The following is a 22,047-nucleotide window of genomic DNA, read 5'->3' as shown; positions in this document are numbered from 1 at the left end:
CTGAACTAGCTGGTTTAGATTTCATTAGTTGAAGTCTCGCACTATTTACACTATTTCAATAAAGATGGTGTAAAGCAGATATTATATAAGGGAATGATTGACCTGTTAGCTGGCTCCTTGTCACCTATGTTGAAGAAAGGTCGAAATAACAAAATATTCCGTAAAACCAAAAATTTTTGGTTTGGGTTGGCTTTTCAATTGAGAAAAAAATTGAAATGCTACTGGCAATGGTATCTTTGATTTTCATCCGTTTGGCAATCCTTTTTTCGGTCCTAGTCCTAGCTGAGTTCCCATTCAACAGAGCTCTGCCCATGGAAAAATAATTAAAAAATCTTTTCTTGAAAAAGAAAATAATATGTTTTTTTAATACTTTTCGGTACTTGAAAGTCAATAGACGCTTGGACAGAACCATTTGACAATTGCATCTGTGATTCCAAAATCCACATCTTGATCTTTATTCAATTCAATTCATCTCGATCAGGTGAAACGCACTTTGATCTTTACCCAAAATTCACACTTTGATCCACACTTTTCCTTTAATTTTATTCGATTATATCTCTTACCAATTCCCAGTAATTCCGTTCCATTTTTTAACCCATATTTTTCCACAATTCTCACCATCAGATCTCACTTCTAATGACTACAGTAAATTAAATCTTTACCATTTATCAATCCCCATTATGCATCAAGATCAAATTTTTCATTTTGATTGAATTCAATAATTATTAATATGTTAAATTATCAATACACAACAGATAGTCCCAAATCCTTTAATGCATACCCAAAAGGTGATTTTGATTTAGAATCAAACTCCTATACTAAGTCAAGAAAACCATCCAAAAATCATTCATCTTTGTATAATTATCCTGTCATTATGTTCAAATCTTTCGGAAATCGAATAATGTACTATTATAAGTTGCACCCATTACTCGTTTTCGTTGTTTTTGTATTGTTGGGGGTGGCCAGTTTCGTATGTTTTTCGGTTTATGCTAATGGGTTTCGGGGTATGAGTAATAGTAGTAGTTATAGGAAAGTTGATTTTGGGATGTCAGATAGTGGTGATTATCCGTTTTCGAAGCTTAAAAATCTTGTTATGGTTGCTGGGCATTCGATATATACGAGTAGTAGCTGTGAGAAAATTGATAAGGAAGATTCGTGGTATTTGGAAACGTATCAGAAGAATCCGGGACAAGCTTTGACGTTTGTTGAACATATTAAGGAAGGGATTGAAAGTGCTGCTAAAGACGATGTGGCTTTGTTGTTGTTTAGTGGTGGCGAGACTCGTAAAGATGCTGGTCCTCGAAGTGAGGCACAGAGTTACTGGATGGTTGCTGAATCTAAAGGATGGTTTGGTGAGTTCTCAACTTCGTATATGTTTTTTTCTGTCTTTCTTTATTGCGTTGCATCTGGCCTTATAAAGTGTTGATCTTTAGTTGCCTAGGGATTATGAGTTATTTGGAACGAAAATCCTGGAGTTTTTAGGACATCTTTGTATTTAGACGGTATTGGATTTTAATAAGCAGATTAGTGTTTGTGTGATTTCAGTTCGTTGATTGCAAATGTGTCAAGTGATCTGCGCTTTTAGCTCTAGTTTTGTCCCTCCACCTATAAGCTTACACTGGAGTATCTAAATGACTTTTTTAACAATTTTGTTCCTTTCCATATCGGTTACTCTTTAAATGTTAGCGAAACTATGTGTTGTGCAGATGTATCTGTAGTACCGTACGCGTACTTGGTTTTCACTTTGTATCCCTAACTTTGTTTATCAAATACCCCACACACAATAGTTATCATCATCGAAAAACAGTTTTTTTGAATTCTAGTAGCATACAATGGTAAATTAATCTTAGGTGATCCCCTTGAAACATTTTTGAGTGTTTGTGAACCTGATTAGTTACATGGTGTCAAGCTAGCGAAATTTGGATAAATGTGATGAAACCTGGTAAATGGAACTCGTGTTAAACTTGAGTATCCAAAGGTTCATGCATCGAGAGAAAACACTGCATCTTTATTAATTGTCTAGTAGGTACTAGTTTCTTCATTGATTCTACACCTGTTCTTTCCATGTCATTTCTCTATATTTACTAGATGTTTAGCTTTTAGAATATCCAGTGTAAAATAATAGAGTTGACATAGTTCATAGTGCAGAGTTGCAAACTCATCTCTCGTTATTCATGCTTCAAAGGAAGCGTACAAAGGACCAGATGGTGGACGTCATTGCTATGACTGTTCGTCTAAAGCTGTTGACTTTCCATAGTGCCGTTTCAAGAAGTCTAGGCGCGTTGAGCAGTCTTGACTGCTTGGGATCTTCCCTTCTTATAAGCTAATGCTTTGTAATTTCTATTCGTGTAGCATTAGCTGTAGTGTTTAGTCTGATTCTAGAAGTGGCATGTCTATCGGGACTTATGGACGTTTGTGTTGCAGTGTTTCTGGTACTTACGCTTTTGTAAGCCCAAAAATGTACAGGTCTAATGCTATCTTTATCAAAAAGATGCTGCAATCTTCAATCATCGTTCATCGAGCGCTTTTTCTCATCTGCCTTGTATGTATGACTTTGTAGTCGTTAACATCGGGAGACTAATATGGCATTTAGCCATGTTGCCTGATCTTTTAAAGTGAGTTTAATACTAACCAGGGTGAACCTTTTACCCAAAAAGGCATTTAGTGATGATGTCTTGTAACATTAAGTTGTTGAAAGATTAATGTGAACCCCTGCCCTCAAAGAGCAACGTCAAAATGTAACAAGTATATGGTACTGCACAACAGGTCAGTAGACTGAGAGAGGACTTGTCACAATTTCTTATTGAATTTATAAAATATGGTACTACACTAAATGTCAGTAGAATTGAATAATCTGTAATGCCTCAAACAGGATTTTGAGAAAGACATTAAAGCCAACAAACAGGATTTTTAGAATGACATTAAAGGCAACAGGTCAGTAGAATGAGAGAGGACTTTTTGTCACAAGTTCTTATCGAATCTATAACATATGGTACTACACAACATGTCAGTAGCACTGAATAATTTGTAATGCCTCAAACAGGATTTTAAGAAAGACATAATAGCCAACAAAAATACCCTATTCTTTAGAAAGCTCTAGGCCTCAATAGCCATTCGCTGCTATTTAGCATAGATACAAGTGCAAGTGATGTAGGTAGTTCTTCTGACATGTATTTGTACTTCATAGTTCTTTGTTAAATAAAATCACGGACCTGAAATCCGGTAGTCCGGTCATTCTCTTGAAATCTTAGTTCCAAAGTTAGATGAAGTAGGATTTTTCAAGAGTCAGTGGGTGAAAAAGCACCCTAAAATGAAAGAGTCCATCCTGTATATTTTATAAATTAATACTCATGGCACTACCTAAATTAAAGTACTTAGTAACATTATTCTTATGTTGGCATATACTTTTTAGTATCATCATCATGCATGCATACTTGGGGTTGATTTCACAACTCTGATTTTAATTGGCAGAGTTGGAGTTATTGGCGAACGCGATATAGAAGTGTTCCGAAGCTAGTATCCTCATTGACTGACTTCACAACCTGGCCAACACCATTAAATTCTCAGCATCCCGATTGGAATTCTCAATGGCAGATTCTGTATTGTCAACTTTCAACTTTCATGTAGGCAATCATTTCTTTGCCTTGAATGTTGATGTCAACACAAAAGTTTCTTTAGTCAACCATGTGGTAGTAAGTTAGACTGAATGAGAATATGAAGTGGGAGTGTGGGACTATGTGAATTGTTTAGCTTGTGGTTTTCTGTTAGTAATGGTAGGGACTAGGGACAGAGTCAGATACAATTTGACATATGGGGAAAGTTGCCAACTTTACCTACCTTTGGCAACTCCAATACTATATAAGAAATGTAACATTGAAAAACTTAATCCTCTCTATTAATCTATTATAATGTTACCAGTAAATAAAATTCCTTAGTTAAATTCCATGATACTGGCAACTGGCTGTAGATTGACAAAGTCTGCTATAGTATGATTAAAATATGATTTTTACATACTGGCTGTAGATCATTTGTACCAATGTATGGATATTTTTCCTTTTCGTTTTATGTGTAGATAAAGGGTTGAAATGCTCAATTGTATGTTCTAGAAACGTGTTTACTCTTATATCCTTTAGTTATTATGAGGCCTTTCAGTTATTAGGTTGCTTTTGTAAGCTATTAGATAGGCATGCCGAAAGGTATTGAAATTTTATTTTTGCTCTTCTCTATCTTATTACGAATTTAATGTAATTTCTTCGATTTAATCTTATGTGCTTCTTGCTAGAGTGACCGACATTACTGAACAGTTTTACTTTTCATTGTAATGATTGGTCGCTAATCTGTTGGAGTGTAAATTGTGAAAGGTGTGTGAGAGCTGATCTTAGTACAAAAGGACCACAGGAACATTGCAGTAATTATCCATTAAGTGGTCTTACATATTAGTGACCTGTGATGTGTCACATTAGGTTTGGCCGAAAGGTTTGTAAACACTGCAATAATTATTCATTAAGTGGTCTTATATGGGATGGCAATGTTTTAAACAACACCTTTTCTTTTCTTCATAATGTCACACGTTGAGGTTAAAGTGTTGATAGCTGTCCTGAATATCTGAATAATTTGTATAAGGTCTTGTAACGCTACGCTAATGATGAGTAGTCCCTGTGTTATCGTCTCTGTTATAAATAGCATAGAACATTATAATATGACTTCATTGTAACTAACCTCTTTAGATATGCATTTGCTTGGATGCTGCTATATGTGAAACATGCAGTTGAATAATTATTTATCAATAACACACATTTGTATTTTATCTGTAATTGAACTAACTCCAGACTTCTGGTTATAGGCAACCAAGAGAAGGTGAGATGGAAAGCACTCACAGAAGAACATGCAAGAGACAGCTTTGAGAACCTTCTCTTTAGTGTCTGCCGGTTCCGGGAACTTACTGGTTCTTATCCACAAAATATCACAGTATGTTTATCTACGTTTAACTTTACTGACTCTGTTTATCGGAAAATAAATACATGTCATGTGTCAAGATGGGTTGGGTGACGGACTCGGGTCAAAATATTTTTTTATGATTGTGTCCGTTTGGTCTGACATAAAACAGTGTTTGCCTATATTAAATTGTTTCTATAAATTATTAATATATTATTATCGCAATTATTCATGTTTTGGAATAGTTGATTTAGGAGGTTTAATCATGAAGCAAATTCTTATTCTCAACCAACAGAGAGCAAAAATAATCAATTTATTTGTAAGTACGTCAAAATCACCAACCTTTACTAAATTGAATAGTTGAGTTGCATCTAAAATTGTTGAGGAAAGTAGTTTTGATCTAAGAATATCGTAAAAGTATTACTCATATTATTAATCAGTATACAAAACAAATGTAGGTTGTGGGTTATGATTTTAAGAAAGAACGCTTTCTTAGTTTGCATCGTTCTGCAATTCGGTTCCCAGAGACGAGATTCTTCTATTTGGGCTCTCCAGCTGCAACAACATCAAGAGATGCAGCATTAAAAGGCGAAGCATTAGTGAGGACGCAATTCCAACAAGACCCTTACGCATGTCTAGGCTCACTTCGGCGCAAAAAGATTGGCCGTGATCCATTTCACAGGTCAATTCCTTACCCAAGTGGCTGCCCTGAAATTGGAAGCTTGTTCAGATATTGTGGAGCATCAGTATATACGGGTTCTGTTCCTTGGGCTTAAGTTTATATTGCAATTTTGTTCCATATTTTTTTAGGACTGTACGACTCCGAAACAATATTTAAAATGTTGATTTATAATATATAATATACGCAGGAGTGTGATGTAGAGAGAATTTGGAATAACTAATCGAACATGTTGATTCAAAGGAATACCGGGAATAATTCTTTTAATAATCGTTGATTCGAGAGAATATTTTAAGAAATTCACACACCAACACACTTGTGACAGGGATAAAATCAGACTTGATATATAAAATCAGACTTAATTTTCATATCGTGATTAAAACTGATTTGTAACAAAAGCTTACGTCTCAATATATAGGTACATTCATATTTAATACTATTGTCCTTTCACCTTCTTAATATTTTAATAATCCCCAAAATTACTTATAAAAAAATAACACTAACAAATTCTTTAAAAACTTGTCTTTCATTATTCTTCCCTCTCTTGATGAAAACCCGCCCTCAAGTTTTGACTCGAAATCACCGGATTAAACACCAGAAACAAGATTCAAGAATTACATGAACAAAATTCAAGAACTGCAGAAACTTTTATTGAACAGACTTTTCACCAAGATAAATCTTTTATTGAACACCAGGAACAAAATTCAAAAACTACAGAAACTTCAAAAAATTATAACTCCTTGTAAGAAACTTCAATTGAAAATCCCAACTGTCAAACCATGCTTCAATAAGTCTTGTACAACATATCAAAAAATCGAAACAACACATGATCTTGCGGCTTGTGCAGATCTGGATGGACATAAACGGAATTTTGGGTATAATTCAAAACAACACGTGATCTTCTTTATCAATTTTCTCGTCATATGGACAATGGACAATCAGAACCCAAATCAAAGATATCAATCTCCATCCTTGTATTCATCCTACATAGGTGGAGAATTATAGATTATATCATCACTAGAAGACATCTTGATCATAATTTTCGGCTCAATACCAACATATGTTGAGAGAATTTGGGATAACTAATCGAACATGTTGATTTTAAAGAATACCAGGAACAATTTTTCTAGTAACCGTTGATTCAAGAGAATACCGATAATTAAAAAATTTACTGTTGGGTTGAAAATCGACCAACTATAATTTGTTCAGAAATAGTTAAAGTTCAGTGAAGACACTTTTACAGAATTCTAAAGCCTTTCAGAATTAAGTTCACTGAAGCTTCACTTCAGTTTCAGAAACAGCACCACTGAAGACATTTAGACTGAAGTCGAAGACTGAAGACTGAAGACGGAAGAAAGGGAATCTCCTCAGAAGTAGAGCTCAGAGAAAATTCTATCTGAAGACGAAACTGAAGCAGCTCAGGGTAAAAGTATTTACAACACTTTTACACTGATTACGAGGAAGTCTTTTTGCACTACTTTAACGACCTTTACCCGGTTAATAACATGATACCTGGTATTGTGCTAGTTTGAGTAAAAGGTTGAGAATAAAGTGTGTCAAGTCACATCATAGAAACTTGCACACTTTACCTTAAACAAACATGTTATAGATTTGACCTACAAATCCATAAATGCACCCAATCGTATTTGTACGACCATCTGCCATGTCATCAAGACATCTTAGCCTATAAATACAAGACTTCTCACAACTTGCAATTAGCTAGAAACTCTTGCATTGCAACTTGTGAGATATACTCTAAGTAATTCTTACGAGTATTTCCGAGTTATTAGATCACTTGTATTTCGAGGTTGTTTAGATATTTACACACTTGTGTTTATCTTTGTTCCGCAACAACCTTTGTATTTTGTTTATATCAACAAAGAAAATACATTGAAAAGAATACTAAGTGACTCAATGCTACATACTTGATTATATCTAGTATTTATATAGTTTCTGCACTTGTTCTTTAAGTTATCTACTTTCAGTATTTATTGGTATACACATCTGGATCATACATCAAACTGGTCTCCTTCCAGTTTGATTGTACTTGCCACTCGGGTCATATCTCATTATATTTGAGACTTACATTTACACACTAACACACACTTGTGATAAGAAGAAAATTAGACTTAATTTTCATATCCTGATTTAAACTGCTTTGTAACAAAGCTGAAGTCCCAATATATAGGCACACTGATATTTAATAATACCGACCTTTCACCTTCTTAATAATTTAATAACCCCTAAAAATGTTTATGAAAAAAATAATCCAACAAGTTATTTAAATGCTTAACCTTCATCATAGTGACAACATAGTCATATAATAACTGCTCATGAATGAGTTTTGAAGAAGAAGTTGTGTAGATACATAGATTCATCTAAACACATTAGGTATGCGGATGTGGTTATTAGTGTTTTATGCATACTTTGAGAAATGAGGATCCTTTAAAGTTTTTTATAACTTTATTGGTAAAGTTGATGATCATAACCGTCAAAATTAAAAGATAATCTTTAAATCTTGACCTTTGATTTTAATCCAAGGGTCAAGATGCTTCCGACTTTTCCAACTTTACTAGTAAAGTTGAAAACAACTTTAGAGGATCCTCATCTCATTTTGAGACAGAAACCAAAACTAATAGGGATAAAGCATAACATACTATGATTGAATAAGTATATTGTATGATGACTTTAGTTTAATTGGTTTTTTCGATATACTTGAGATTCTTTGATATGAATGATTATAATGTTATTGGGGATTTGTGATTTTTCTATTTTTAAGTTCTCTGTTAATTTTAAGAAGTAACAAGGACTTACTTTAGTGATAAAAGGGAACTATGAAAAGAGTTTCCAAGATTTTAATTTTTGCCAAATGCCAACAGTGATAGATTGCTTAGGCCGAGTTCAGTTAGGAACTCACGTTTCTTAGGCCTTCTTTTGTAGAGCAACAAGAAGGAATGGAAATTGTTATGAATATATGTGTATGAAATCTTTGATGATGCAAAATGGTAAGGTTTTCAGGGATATTGATGTTGACAAGTTGATACTTGATCTTCCTTTCTTTCTCAAAGTAATTAAATTGTTGTTGTAGTCTATATTACATAATTTCAGTGATACAGGTGTCGTTTTGTTCCCAATTCTAGTTTGTTCTATAGGCAACTCGACTGACTAATTTAGTCTAATTTTAGCTTGTCGTTCGTATATGTGTATATTTGATGTGATGATTTTGTTGGAAATTAATCATTTACATAGTTAAAAACGAAGACTTATAGGCATGATTATATTAGTATGTAATTAGAAGGTGTGATTATGTAATTAGATAATACTTGAAAGAGTATAATGGTTGGCCAAAAGACACAACCATCACTACCGTAGGAAAGGGTGGCGGTTACCACCAAACACCACCACCGAAGCATTGCAATGGTTCACTCGTAACCATTCAACTAGTATATATAGGATTTGTACGTGTAGACAATTCAACAAGTGTGTGATAACAACAATTCATTCTATATACATAGTTTATTACATATTTTTTGTTCTTGATCCTACAGGGACAACAGTGGCATCAAAGCACAGTTTTTGTGATTTGGAATCAACCCCAAATCACAAAATCAGAAAACATACCTTACAATTGGGTACAGTTCTTACTCAATTCCGTTAGACTGCCGTTTTTCAGTCACTTCGATTGCCGTTCTCAATCTCCATTACAACCATTTTGATTGCCGTTTTCAATCACCGATTTTCAGTTTCCCGATTGCCGTTTCAATCGCCGTTTATAACATATCCAAAAGTTCTTTACCGATTACCAAACAACAAAAGATCATTATTTTTTGTTCGCCGTCATCGAACAACCGAAATATCGAAACCGTTTTTTTTCCGATCAATTAACAAACATTGAAACACAACCGTTTCAATCAGAAAAGCAAGAAGCGATAACCGTTTTTGTTCGCCATCTTCGAACAACAGACCATCGATATTATTCGATCAGATTACAAAATTGAAACTTTGTTTCAATCCAGCTATCAGAGAAAGAAGAAGAACACCGTTCGTTGATAAGTGAATTGCGAACCAGTGAAGAAAAAAGAACCCTAATATTTGGGTGTTTTTGTGCGAAAATTTGGAAGAAAGAAACAACGTTTCGAAGCACGTTCAGTTTGTGTAAAGGATTTGTAGAGAAGAAGTACAAGAAATTTGAGATTATAAGTCCCAACTCAAGATATGGTACTAACTGAAGACACCTCTATGTTAATGGTGAGAGTTATTTGCAATATAAACACTGAACTAGAGACGACCAGTTACAGTGATTGTATAGCAAGTCCTTGAATAGATTACTTAGCAAGTGACAAAAGGAAAGACAATGCAATAAGCAAATATAACTGAGTAAAATGGTGAGACCAAGTTGTAATTTTCAAATGTATTTTATTTATTGATGCTAAATAAAATACAAGGTTGTTGCGGAACCAAGATAATACATAAATGTAAATATCCTAACAACCTATGAAATACAAATGATCTATACTCGGAAATTCTCTTTAACAATCGAAACACTTAAAGTTGTGAAGTGTTCCCTTTTATGATTGAAAGAATATTGCACAAGTACACCAAGAATATTGCAAAAGTCTGAATATGCAAAGTTATCTTCTTGTTGTGCAAAGACCTCTATTTATAGACAAAGTTGGCATTGGGAATCCAACTTTGTCGTATAGATATGGTTGACAGCATTTAAGGAAACTAAGTGAGTTCCTTTGAAATGCTTGATAAGGTAAGTCAAGACATTACTTTATCTAACCTGCTTTATGCACTTTTGTACTTTAATCATAGACAAATGATATTGTCTGTATAAAGCTGCATAAAGTAAAAAGGTCTTCCTCGTAAACAGTGTAAAGGCTTTAAACTGATATTCTCCAGTTTCAATATGTGTAGAATGTCAACTGGGCTTCGCTGCCATTGTCATTCTCTATCTTCCATTTGTTGTCTTCGACGTCAATTGGAATGTCTTCAGTTCTGATCAGATCTCAACTGGAGGAGTTCATCAGTTGCATTAATTGTACGTTACAACTGGACTTCAATATATTTCTGGACAAATCTTCTGGTCTCCAGATGCAACTGGAGACTGGCCAGTTTGGACGAAACTGGTTATAAGAAATTCCCCCTATTTGTCCTGAAATATTGCCAAGTCTGTTCAAGTTTTTGTAACTATACAAGTAAGAACTTGAAAGATTTGTATGACTAAATCTAATCTAAGTTTCCAAGGCATTTTTATAGATCATCAAATGGCTTGATAATTTTTGTTTGTTAGATTTAATCTGTTATCTATCTTGTGGTTACAATCTGGTAACTTGTATATACATGATAAAATTACAAAAGTTACAAGACAATAAGTAAAATTACAAAATAGATAACTGAAGAAGATCTTAAACTAATGGCCCTTCGCCAGTTCTTCTTCTCTTTGCAACTGAAGAGATGGGTTGTCTATCTTCAGAATCGAAGTTCAATCTTTTCTCAACATCTTCCTTGAACTTGATCAGACTTTGAAGTACATAAACCCAACCCTTTTCAATCTTGTTCTTGTGCTGCCTTGCCTCCAGCAGATTTAACATTTCAACATACTCAGAATGTCCATATTGATGAACATCTGGATTCTCAGTTCTGAGTTGTGGTCCCTTGAAGTATTGAATAGTTACCACAAATTGCCTTCCTCCAGGTTTGATTGTAACTTTGATTTCATTGATTTTTCCTGGATGATATCTTCGCTGAAGAACTTCATTTAAGTATGCACGTGCGTCAGACTCATTGACCAGTTTGATCTGGGCAGTGCTCAGTTTTTGTACAGCAGCTCAAACATCTTCAGTGGATGGCTCATTGGGTTCCACCCAAGTCCTTAAGTTTTCATCCCTTGACAAAGGCTTAGGCTTTAACTTGCTCTTACACTTGGGTGGGTTGAATACTTGTTTGACCTTTTTCGATATTTGCTCAGTTCGTTTAAGAATCCCTTCAGTTCTAGCTTCCTTGGCCTTCTCCACTGATATATTTAAATTTCTGGCATCATGCTCAGCTTCATCATCAGGATAGTCTTTGTCCAGATGGACTTCAATTATATCATTCACGAGTCCCACTATCCTTGGGTCACTCTTGACCTTCTTGTATTGCTCTAGTGAGATGCCCAACAGATTAGCATCATTAATATCAAGTATGCCTAATCCTTGCAGTTGAACCCTTGAGACTAGCAAAGTGGCTTTCTTTTGTTTCTTCCTTTCATTTATTGCATTGCCAATTCTAGCCAATCTCTTGCTGTCAGATTCAGTCACTGGAGGAAGCTGATCAGGATTTCTAGTTTCTGATAAGGGTATATCAGTGGCTGGTTGGGCAGATTCATCAGTTGCAAGTGCCTTGCCCTTATTCTTTTTCCCCCTATCACCAACATCCTCAAATTCTTCAATTACTTGCATACCAACATCAGTACTGGCAGCGACAACCAATTCTTTTCCAACACTTGAACTTGGAGTTTCAATGTGAGTGCTGGGGATGTTTACAGATCTTTCCCCCTTGGCAGCTTCTAGTCCTTTCCTAACTGCATCAAAATCCGAAGGACTGGAGGGTAAGCGATCTAAAGGCTGCCATGACCCCATTGTCTTGCACTCCTTGAAAACTCCACATATCATTCGAACTGTCCTCCAAAGATGATTGACTTCTTGTGACTGGACCAACACATTGCCATGTGTTTCAGTTTGGCCAGCCTGAATTGCTTTAAGTATTGTCAACTCATCTGGGGAGAGCCCAGTTGTACCAACATCCTTCACCTCTTCCTTATCTTTTGTTTTGCCAACTTCAGTTGTCAGATTATATATTGCAGTGGAGTGTTCAGATACCTTGCTGGCCAGAGTATCTAGACTGCACCTCAACTGATTGATCTCAGATGTAATGGGAGTGAGATCAACCTAGGGCGCTGCAGTCTTGGTGATCTCAGATATCACCCTTTCCATAAATTGTTGTTCTCTAGCAGCCAAGGTTTCTTCTATCTTTTGACCAACTGAAGTGGCCAATTGGTTGCCAAGCTCGATCACATCCAGACCAAGTTTTTCAATAAGCACCTTAACCTGTGCAAATCAACCTCTGAAGATCTAACAGTTGTGTTCAGCAGGTTGGTAATGGACGATGTGACCATAGTTTGAGTAAGTGCAAAAGCCTCCCTTAAAGATGTTGCAAGTAGATTGGAGGAATTGACCAACTCATTGAGCTTGTTGAATACCAAGTCCTCATTTGCAGAGAACTTATTGATCCCTAGGTCAACCACTTTGACATTTGTAATGTGTTTCTTCTGGTACCTGGAGAGGGACTTGGTATTTTTGTCTAGTACCTTTTGAATATCCTCCACCCTTGTAAGAAGGTTTTGGATATCCGATTGAAAGGATACAAACTGGCTATCCAGTGACGGAAGGAAAGGTGTCACTAGACCAGTTCGAAACGCTACAGGTACAACTGGAGGAGGTGTTACAAGTGTTGATCCTCCAGATGTAGTAGTACCAGTTGAAACAAAAGGAGTTGTTGAAGAAGGAAGGGGAAGAGATTCAAGTTGACGTACAGGCTGAGGATGCTTAGGTATGTACGCCGGCGACGGTGGAGTTAGAATGTGTCTATTTCTAGGCACATTCATGGAAGAGAGGAGTTGTCTTGAGGCGAATTGAGGAATTTCTTGTAGTGTGGAGAAGTCAAGTGGTGAAACTGAAACTGGTAGATCTAGGGGTTGACCAGAAAAGGAAGGAAGCTGATCATGTGTAGATGCATCAACCATTTCCTGGTCAGAATGTGTCTCATCCGAATCCGAGGATTCAAGCTGAAACTCACCCACACTCATGCCTAGATCCATGAATGATATGGGTGGCTGAACAAGTTGTTTAGACTCCTGGTGACCAGTTCCAGTTGCCTGGATGGTTTCACCAGTTTGGGGATCCATTGCCAAAGCATCTTCTCCCTGGAAAGAGATCACTGGTGCCTCAACCACAACTGCTCGATCCTCAGCTGTAGTATCATGGGCCGTAGAGTCTGGAACCTCGATCTCTGGCTGTGACTGACTAGAAACTTCATCAGTTCGTGCTTCAAGAGTGTCAAAAGTATGGCTCTGCAAGTTAAGTGCTGACACGGATTCTAAGTTGGGCTGGGCTGACCCAATAACATCTTCACCATTTCCTCCTACAGCAAGTGTACTAACGTCAGTAGCAAGATCTGACTGTCTCCTAAGGCGCCTTTTTGTTGAACGTTTTGCCTTTGGAACTACCTGGACACCTGTTGGGAGGTCTCCAGGGTGAGATGTTGGTGGAACGGACAGGCTGGAGCTGGTGGGGAAAGACTGCTGCCCAGGTTCAACAACTGTCACAGTACCAGCAGACGAACTGGTGGGTCCCTCATTATTTTGAGGCCCACCCAGTAGTCTTTCTGACTCACCTTGGAATGGTGCATCAGATTTTGAGAATGCCAGCTGCATTCTCCTTGGCATCTGGACCTCTCCAGGTGAGGAGCAAAGAGAGTCCAAATTTCTCAACATCTCTGGGACAGTGTAAAGTGACTGACTATTATGATAAGCATCACTGCCCAGGATTTGAAGGAAACACAAAGACAAGAATCTGGAAAAGGGTATGCACAATCCCCTGTTACCCTTCAACTTCTGCACAAAACTTCTAAAAATAATCTCAGCAAAATCCACTCTAAGACCATTCCACAAGCAGTAAGCCATCTCTGCTTGGGTAGAGTTAATCTGGTCAAGGCCACCAGAACTTCCTCCCATACTCTCCACCAGATGTATGATAAGTATCTCCATGAGGGTGTGAGTCCCTTCAACGTCATGGCAACTTTGGTTTTCAGCACCCCATTCTCTAAAACATTCCTTGTTTCCCATGTCAAGGAGTACTTGGCGATAGTTTATATTTTGAGAAATGACTACTGGAGTCTCACCTTCCCTCCAGTAGTTGAGATGCAGAGCATCTCTCACAGTATCCGCTATGATGGTACATGCAACTGTTCCATCCTTAAGAGATAAAGAAATGGATGAACAATCATCAGCGAGTTGTGCAGTGTACCAGAATTCACACAAGTAGTCATGGTACAACTTGTGTGGATTGAGAGAAAAAGTCACACCAATGGGAGAATCCAGAAGGAAATGTTGGATTATTCCGATGAGAGAATCGGTGGCTTGAACCCCTTTCAAACTAGCCATGGGATTATTAGGGTTCAATTTTATTAATTTTGCCTTAGGGGCACCATGTGCACGATTTATTTGAGAGGATGGATTGTATGCAACATTGAGCAAATTAATGTCTCTGTTGCGAGAAGATTTGGGAGCCATTTGATTATAGATAAAGAAAGAGATTGAAATTTTGATAATTAGGGTTTTGATAATAAGCAGAGAGAAAAGAGTAATTGTTGAAGATTGGAATTGAATAAAGGAATGTGAAACGAAAGTGAATAAGTGAAAGTAAATACAGGGTATTTATAAGCTGGATTCACAAGCCCAAAGAATAAATAAGAATATTTTATTATCAAAAATCAAAACTTTTAGATATTTTGTTAAAAATAAGTTTGAATTTTGAGCCAAAACATTCAATTCCTAATGTCAGCATTAAATGCTACGACGGCTTATATACCCACTCGCCCACTAACTTTTCACAATCCCAATAAAAGTGCATCTTTTTACAACAAGGTAATGACACGTCATGTGACAGTTGTAAGTGGGTGAAAACACTCGAGCATTATCACGTGTCACACAATTGACCAAGTATTCTTACCGTTATGAAAATCTGGTTAACCTCCAGTTTGAAGACGACACAAAACATTTACACTGGAGGAATAGTCCAGTACCAATTTCAACTGGAGAACTCTCCAGTTGGAAAAACAATTTTTGTTAGAAAAATGCTTTGAGTCTTTTCCCTTAAACATGAGATCCATTTGATCAAGGATTGATTTTTGAGTACATCAAGGCGTTCAATCTCCAACCAATCAAGGATCACCTGAACCATCCTCAACTGGAGGCCCTCACCAGTTTAATGAGGATTTAACATGCCCAGTTCGCCGATGAGATGTTTAAAAGTTTTCTCATCAAGAGGTTTTGTATAAACATCAGCTAACTGTTTGTCAGTGGGAATGAAATGAATTTCAATATCTCCTTTCATAACATGGTCACAAATGAAATGATACCTGTTGTCAATGTATTTTGTTCTGGAGTGCATCTTTGGGTTGTGAGATATAGCAATTGCACTGGTGTTGTCACAAAAAATTGGGGTTCTTGAATATTTCATACCATAATCAAGTAACTGGTTTTTGATCCAAAGAATCTGGGCACAACAACTAGCCATAGAAATGTATTCTGCCTCAGCAGTTGACATTGAGACCGAAGTCTGCTTCTTACTGGTCCAACTCACCAGTTTTCCCCCTAGGAAGTGACATCCACCAGCTGTTGACTTTCTATCGATCTTACACCCTGCATGATCTGAATTTGAATAACCCATTAGATCTAACCCTGAGCCTTTGGGATACCAAAGACCAAGGCTAGGGCACCCTTTCAGGTACCTGAAAATGCGTTTGACAGCATGCAAATGTGATTCTTTTGGGTTAGCCTGAAATCTGACACATAAACATGTTGCAAACATTATATCTGGTAGACTTGCAGTTAAATACATCAGTGAACCAACCATTCCACGATATACTTTTTGGTCCACTGGTTTTCCATTTGGGTCAGAATCCAAATTTAAAGGAGCTGCAATTGGTGTGGTTTTTGATGGGATTGAATCAAATTTGTATTTTCTTAACAAAAATCTCTGACATATTTTTCTTGGTTGAAAAAGATACCATCCATTGTTTGTTTAATTTGTAGACCTAAGAAAAATGTTAATTCTCCCATTAAACTCATTTCATATTCAGTAGACATGATTTTTGAAAACTTTTCACACATTGCATCATCAGTTGACCCAAATATAATGTCGTCAACATAAATTTGTACCAGTAAGATATTACCTTTTTCTTTCAAGATAAACAAGGTATTATCTATTGCACCTCTTAGAAAACCATGTTTAAGAAGTTGTTTGGTTAAAGTATCATACCAGGCTCTGGGGGCTTGTCTAAGACCATACAATGCTTTGTTCAGTCTATATACCCAGTGAGGATGCTTCTCATCAATGAAGCCTGGAGTCTGTTTAACATACACTTCTTCTTCCAATGTTCCATTGAGGAACGCACTTTTGACATCCATCTGGTAGACTATGAATTGCAGATGGGTTGCATAAGCCAGAAAATTCGTATGGTTTAAAGTCTAGCAACTGGAGCAAAACTCTCATCAAAATCAACACCTTCTGCTTGACAGTAACCCTTGGCAACCAATCTGGCTTTGTTTCTTACCACATTGCCATCTTCATCCATCTTGTTTTTGTAAACCCATCTAGTTCCAATAGGTTCTTCAACCCTGGTGGACAAGGAACAAGTTCCCATACATTGTTCCTTTCAAACTGGATAAGCTCTTCTTGCATTGCTTCTACCCAGCTTGGGTCTTCCAAAGCCTCATCAATCTTCTTCGGTCAATTAAAGATAAGAAGGTGACATTCAAGCATTGTTCACTTGTGGCTCTTCTAGTCTGAACCCCACTACTTGGATCTCCAATTATTTGCTCAATTGGATGCGCTTGTGTCCATTTAGTGTATTGACTAGGTTGGTGTACAACAATATCATGGCAAGTAACCTGAGGAACCTCCACAGATGTTGAAACTGGAGGAGGATCAATCCAGACTTCTTCAACATCATCATTAGAGTCAATGAGATCACGATTTGCATCGTGGAATTCTTCAGTTGAAGGCACATCTTGAACAACTGGAGAACTTGGAGTCTAAACTGGTTCTGATATTGGAGTGGCACGAACATCAGATCCAATCACCAGTTTTTGTGGTAAATTAAAACTGATGGAGGGATAGAATGAAGTATCACTAGAGCTTCTCTTCTGTGCAACTGGTTGCAGGTCATGGTGACTGGAAACATCTTTTGGTGTAGAAACTGATTGATGAACTTGATCAGATACACCAAAATCAACTGGAATAACTGACTAAACTGTCAAGGCTTGGTCGTTTATTGATTGCTTCATTTGATTCATCGAATGTGACATGAATTGTCTCATGTACCTTTTGGAGTCTATAATTATAAACTCTATAGGCCTTTCTGATATCTAAATAACCCACAAAGACACCTTCGTCAGCCTTTACATCAAACTTGCCCAACTGACTGGAATCGTTAAGAATATAAACTGGACAACCAAATACATGGAAGTAACCAATATTTGGTTTACGATTCCTTAGGACTTCATAGGCAGTCTTCCTATGTCTCTTGACATAAACTGACCGATTCTGGGTGTGACAAGCAGTTGCTACAGCTTCAGCCCAAAAACTGGTTGGAAGACCTAATTCAGATAACATACTTCTTGCAGCTTCAATCAATGTGCGATTCTTTCTTTCAACCACACCATTTTGCTCTGGAGAACGACCTGAAGAGAAGTTTTTGGGAAATGCCAGTGTCATTGCAAAATGATTCCAATTCTTTATTTATAAATTCTGTACCATTATCACTTCGCAACTGACACACTTTCTTTTCTTGGTATAGTTGAGCTCAATTCTTTTGATGAGAGAGATGATTTCACCAGGTGCATCACTTTTTGATCTGATGAACACCACCCAACAGTATCTGGTGTATTCATCAACCACAACTAAAGTGTATCTCTTACCAGCTTTAGTTTGAAAATTCACTGGACCAAAGAGATCCATATGTAACATGTGAAGAGGTTCAGTGATGCTGAAGTTTTGCCTGGTTTTGAAACTGGCTCTTTTCTTCTTGCCCATCTCACACCTTGGACATGGCCTCTCCCTTTTAAAGGAAATTAAAGGTATCCCATCCACTAGTTGCTTTCTTGATAATTTATTGATTTTTTTGAAATTTAGGTGGGATAACCTCTTATGCCATAGCCAGTTGGTGTCCTCATCAGCTTTTGCATAGAAACAATGCTCTTTTGGAGCTGGTTCCATGTCCATTATGTACGCATTTCCCTTCATGGAGCAATCATTACCACTTGCCAATCCTTGTTAAAAATGGTGCCTTGTGTAACATCGAACAAAACTCTGAAGCCATCATCACACAGTTGACTTACACTGATCAGGTTATATTTTAAACCATTTACAAATGCAACTTTAGTGAATTTGACTTGTCCATTGTTAAGCACACCATATCCTTCAGTTTTTCCACTACCATCATTACCAAAAGTCACTGTCGATCCATCTTAAACAGTGAACTCTTCCAGCAGGGGCTTAAATCCTGTCATAATCCGTCCAGCTGCGTTGTCCAGATACTAGATATGCTTCTTTCGATCGCCCTGCACACCCACAAAATTATTAGTTGTTTTTGTGAACCCATCTTTTCTTGATGGGTTCATTGGACTTCACTTGAGAAGTCACAGTTGATTGTTGAGGGGTGGAACTGGAGGCTGAATTTGGAGCTTGTTCAATTACTTCAGATCTATGAGTAAAAACAATTGGTACTTGGTATTTGCTTCCCTTTCCATTTTCAATTTTGGTTCCAGATGGAGCATTTTGTTTTTGTTTAGACTTAGAAAGGGTTTTGACATTCAGTTTTTCAACTGAAGGAGAAGAGGCTCCTTCCAGATTTTTGATTCTGGCAGTACAACTCTGAACCTGCCTAGACAAAAGTTGTAGTTGACCGTCCAGTTTCAGTAAAATGTCATTTTCTTTAGACACCTAACCCTTGGACTTAGGTTCAGTTTGATTCTTGGTCTTAGGATTCTTGGGCTCCTTTGACTTTTGAGGTAAAAGCTTTTCACAATCAACCTTTTTAACTGGAGCTTTAGCCTGATTGGCTCCAGTTTTAACCTCAACAGAGGTGATTTTAACAGATTCAGTTTTGAAATTCTTAGATTGATCATAAGGTGTTTCAACCTGAAGAGATGAAGACAATGCATGGAGATCTGGTATGGCAGCTGCCATTTGAAGATCTCCAGATTTCCATGCATTCTTTTGGGCATCAATTGTTCTTGAAAAAGCATCATAATTCTTCTCAGATGCATTAACCCAGGACTTGATAATCTTTTTTTCTGTCTCAAGATCAGATTTCAAACTTTGATTTTCAAGTTTTAAAGCTTCAATTTTCAAAACTGATTCTTTTAGAGCCAACTGGACACTTTGCAAGTCATTCAACTGGGTTTGACATTGTTTAATTCAGTTAAGATTGTTTCTAGATATCTTTCACTGTCAGTTCTTACAGTTTCAACAAATAATAAATCACCATTGAGTGATTCAGCAATGTCCAGTTTCAATTCAGGGTCATCCTGCTTATCATAATCACATACCTTTTTCAGAATGATGTCCACCCATCTTCCTGCAATGACATCATCTTTCACCGAATGTTGTTGTTGATCTTCAAGTGCCATAAAACACATATCACTAATCTCTTCTTCATCATTAGATGAATCATCAGAGAGTTCCCACTTCCCTTCAGTGTTTGCCATCATGCATTTATTCTTTTCTTTTTCTTTTTCAAGGGACAAGAGGGCAATTTGTGCCTTAAGCTTCTTATATTTAGCTTTATATATATCATCAGGCACATTATAAGTTGGGATAAGGGGACCAAATTGATTGTTCATTTGACTCGACCTGCAATTCTTCATAAAATGACCTTTTTTACCACACTTATAGCAGGTAAGATTGGCCTTGTCCAGAGAGTTGGAGCTGGAAGCATTGTTGGAACCATTAAATTGATTAGATTTGTGCTTAAACCTATTAAAGGTTTTGGCAATCATGGCTACCAGATCATCATCGTCAGTTTCATCACAACCAACACTGGTCTCAGTGGTCAACCCAGAGTTCAGTAAGTTGCTTAACATCTCCTTCATAGAATGTAACTGGACATTCTCAACAGAAATTAAGGCAGCGCAAGGTTGTCCAGTGAAACTGGTTCCCTTGGAACTTTGAGCATAGTTTATGGCATCCTATTCAGCCACAAGTCTTGCAGCATTGTTATCCTCTGTGAATCTAAAGGCTCCATAGAGAGATGCAAGAGTGTGACTGTGCAGGGTTTTACCTTGTCTTAGGACAAGAATCATGTTTTCCCATTTGGATGGAAGGACATCACATAATTTCTCAAAAAGAATGTCCCTGTCTTTTTCAACACCCAACCCTCTTAACTGATTAATAAGACTAGTAAATCTGGTATAAGTACCAGTTAGACTTTGATTGGGTGGAGCAAAGAAGGATTCATACTTCTTGTTTAAAGCAACCTTTCTAGTGACAATGGTGTCCTTACCTCCTTCAAATTGAATGACCAACTCATCCCACATTGCCTTGGCACTGAGAAACAACACAAGTGTTGGAATTAAGTCTTCAGGGACAGCAACAAGGATCATGTTTTTCAGTCTGGTATCCAAGTCTACCAGTCTGCGATCCTCATTTGACCAGTGGTCTTCTGGTTTTTCTCTAGACCCTCTTCTTCCAGTTGGATCAAGAAGAGGACTTACCCCGAGAGACATTGGTATCTAGGGTCCATCCTTAAGGATTTTCAACATATACCTCTCTATCCCACCAAAATGCAGCAACATTCTGGCCTTCCATGTCCCAAATGTTTCACCATTCCCATCAAAACATGACAACAATGTTTCACCTTCCATGTCCCAAATGTTCCACCACATAACCGAGGTTATGAAAACTCAAGACGACATGGAAGAAACGATAATTATTCGAAAGATACATTCAAGAGATACGATGACGAAAAGAAAACCCCTCAAGATCAAGAAGGATTTACAAGGAACGTGAATAATGTAAGATGCTATAATTGCAACAAACTTGGACATTATGCATCAGATTGTCGACGAAGACCTCAAAGACGACAAAGAGAAGAAGTATCAAACCTTGTGGAAGAAGACGTAGAACCACAATTCTTAATGGCATCCATAAGCTTTAACAAGACTCAAGAAAAACTTGGCAAGGATGCGCCAACAAATCAAAGCAATCCCTTTGAAAATTTCTACGGTGACGAAGACTTAAAGTGGGGAATAGTTCTACTAGAAAATTATGAAGGAAGACATGATCAAGAGCAAATAACTAAAGAGGACTATTAGGAACTAAGCATGGAAGATCAACAAGTCAAAAACAATGATATGTATGAAGGAAGAAAGCCTAAAGTCAAGACACACTTTTGGAGCACTATTACTTCAAAGTTGGTTCAAAAGATCAAGCATAAGATGAAAGGAAATTCAAAGTACAAGGGAAGACAATGAAGAAAAGATTGAATATTAACTACGTCATTGGTTAAGGGGGAGAATGTTGGAAATTAACCATTGACATAGTTAAAAACAAAGACTTAGGCATGATTATATTAGTATGTAATTAGAAGGTGGGATTATGTAA

General features: G+C 37.0%; 1 protein-coding gene across 1 annotated transcript; it reads left to right on the top strand.

Moving 5' to 3' along the window:
• The first annotated feature begins 331 nt into the window (after window positions 1-331).
• On the top strand, window positions 332-5,903 carry LOC122607419 (uncharacterized protein C57A10.07). Its single transcript, XM_043780388.1, has 3 exons — window positions 332-1,352; window positions 4,844-4,968; window positions 5,394-5,903. The coding sequence occupies exons 1-3, from the start codon at window positions 731-733 to the stop codon at window positions 5,709-5,711; spliced, it is 1,065 nt and encodes a 354-aa protein (XP_043636323.1). The 5' UTR covers window positions 332-730; the 3' UTR covers window positions 5,712-5,903.
• The last annotated feature ends 16,144 nt before the right edge of the window (window positions 5,904-22,047 follow it).

The sequence above is a fragment of the Erigeron canadensis genome, chromosome 7 (assembly GCF_010389155.1).
Source record: "Erigeron canadensis isolate Cc75 chromosome 7, C_canadensis_v1, whole genome shotgun sequence".
Taxonomy (NCBI): Eukaryota; Viridiplantae; Streptophyta; class Magnoliopsida; order Asterales; family Asteraceae; genus Erigeron; species Erigeron canadensis.
This window is presented reverse-complemented; position numbering and strand designations above follow the sequence as displayed.

Excerpts from the sequence above, each read along its gene's own strand:
- LOC122607419 (XM_043780388.1), top strand. The coding sequence starts at position 731 with ATGTTAAATTATCAATACACAACAGATAGTCCCAAATCCTTTAATGCA. Across the intron at positions 1,353-4,843 it reads TGAATCTAAAGGATGGTTTG|GCAACCAAGAGAAGGTGAGA; the intron begins GTGAGTTCTCAA and ends TTCTGGTTATAG. Across the intron at positions 4,969-5,393 it reads CTTATCCACAAAATATCACA|GTTGTGGGTTATGATTTTAA; the intron begins GTATGTTTATCT and ends AAACAAATGTAG.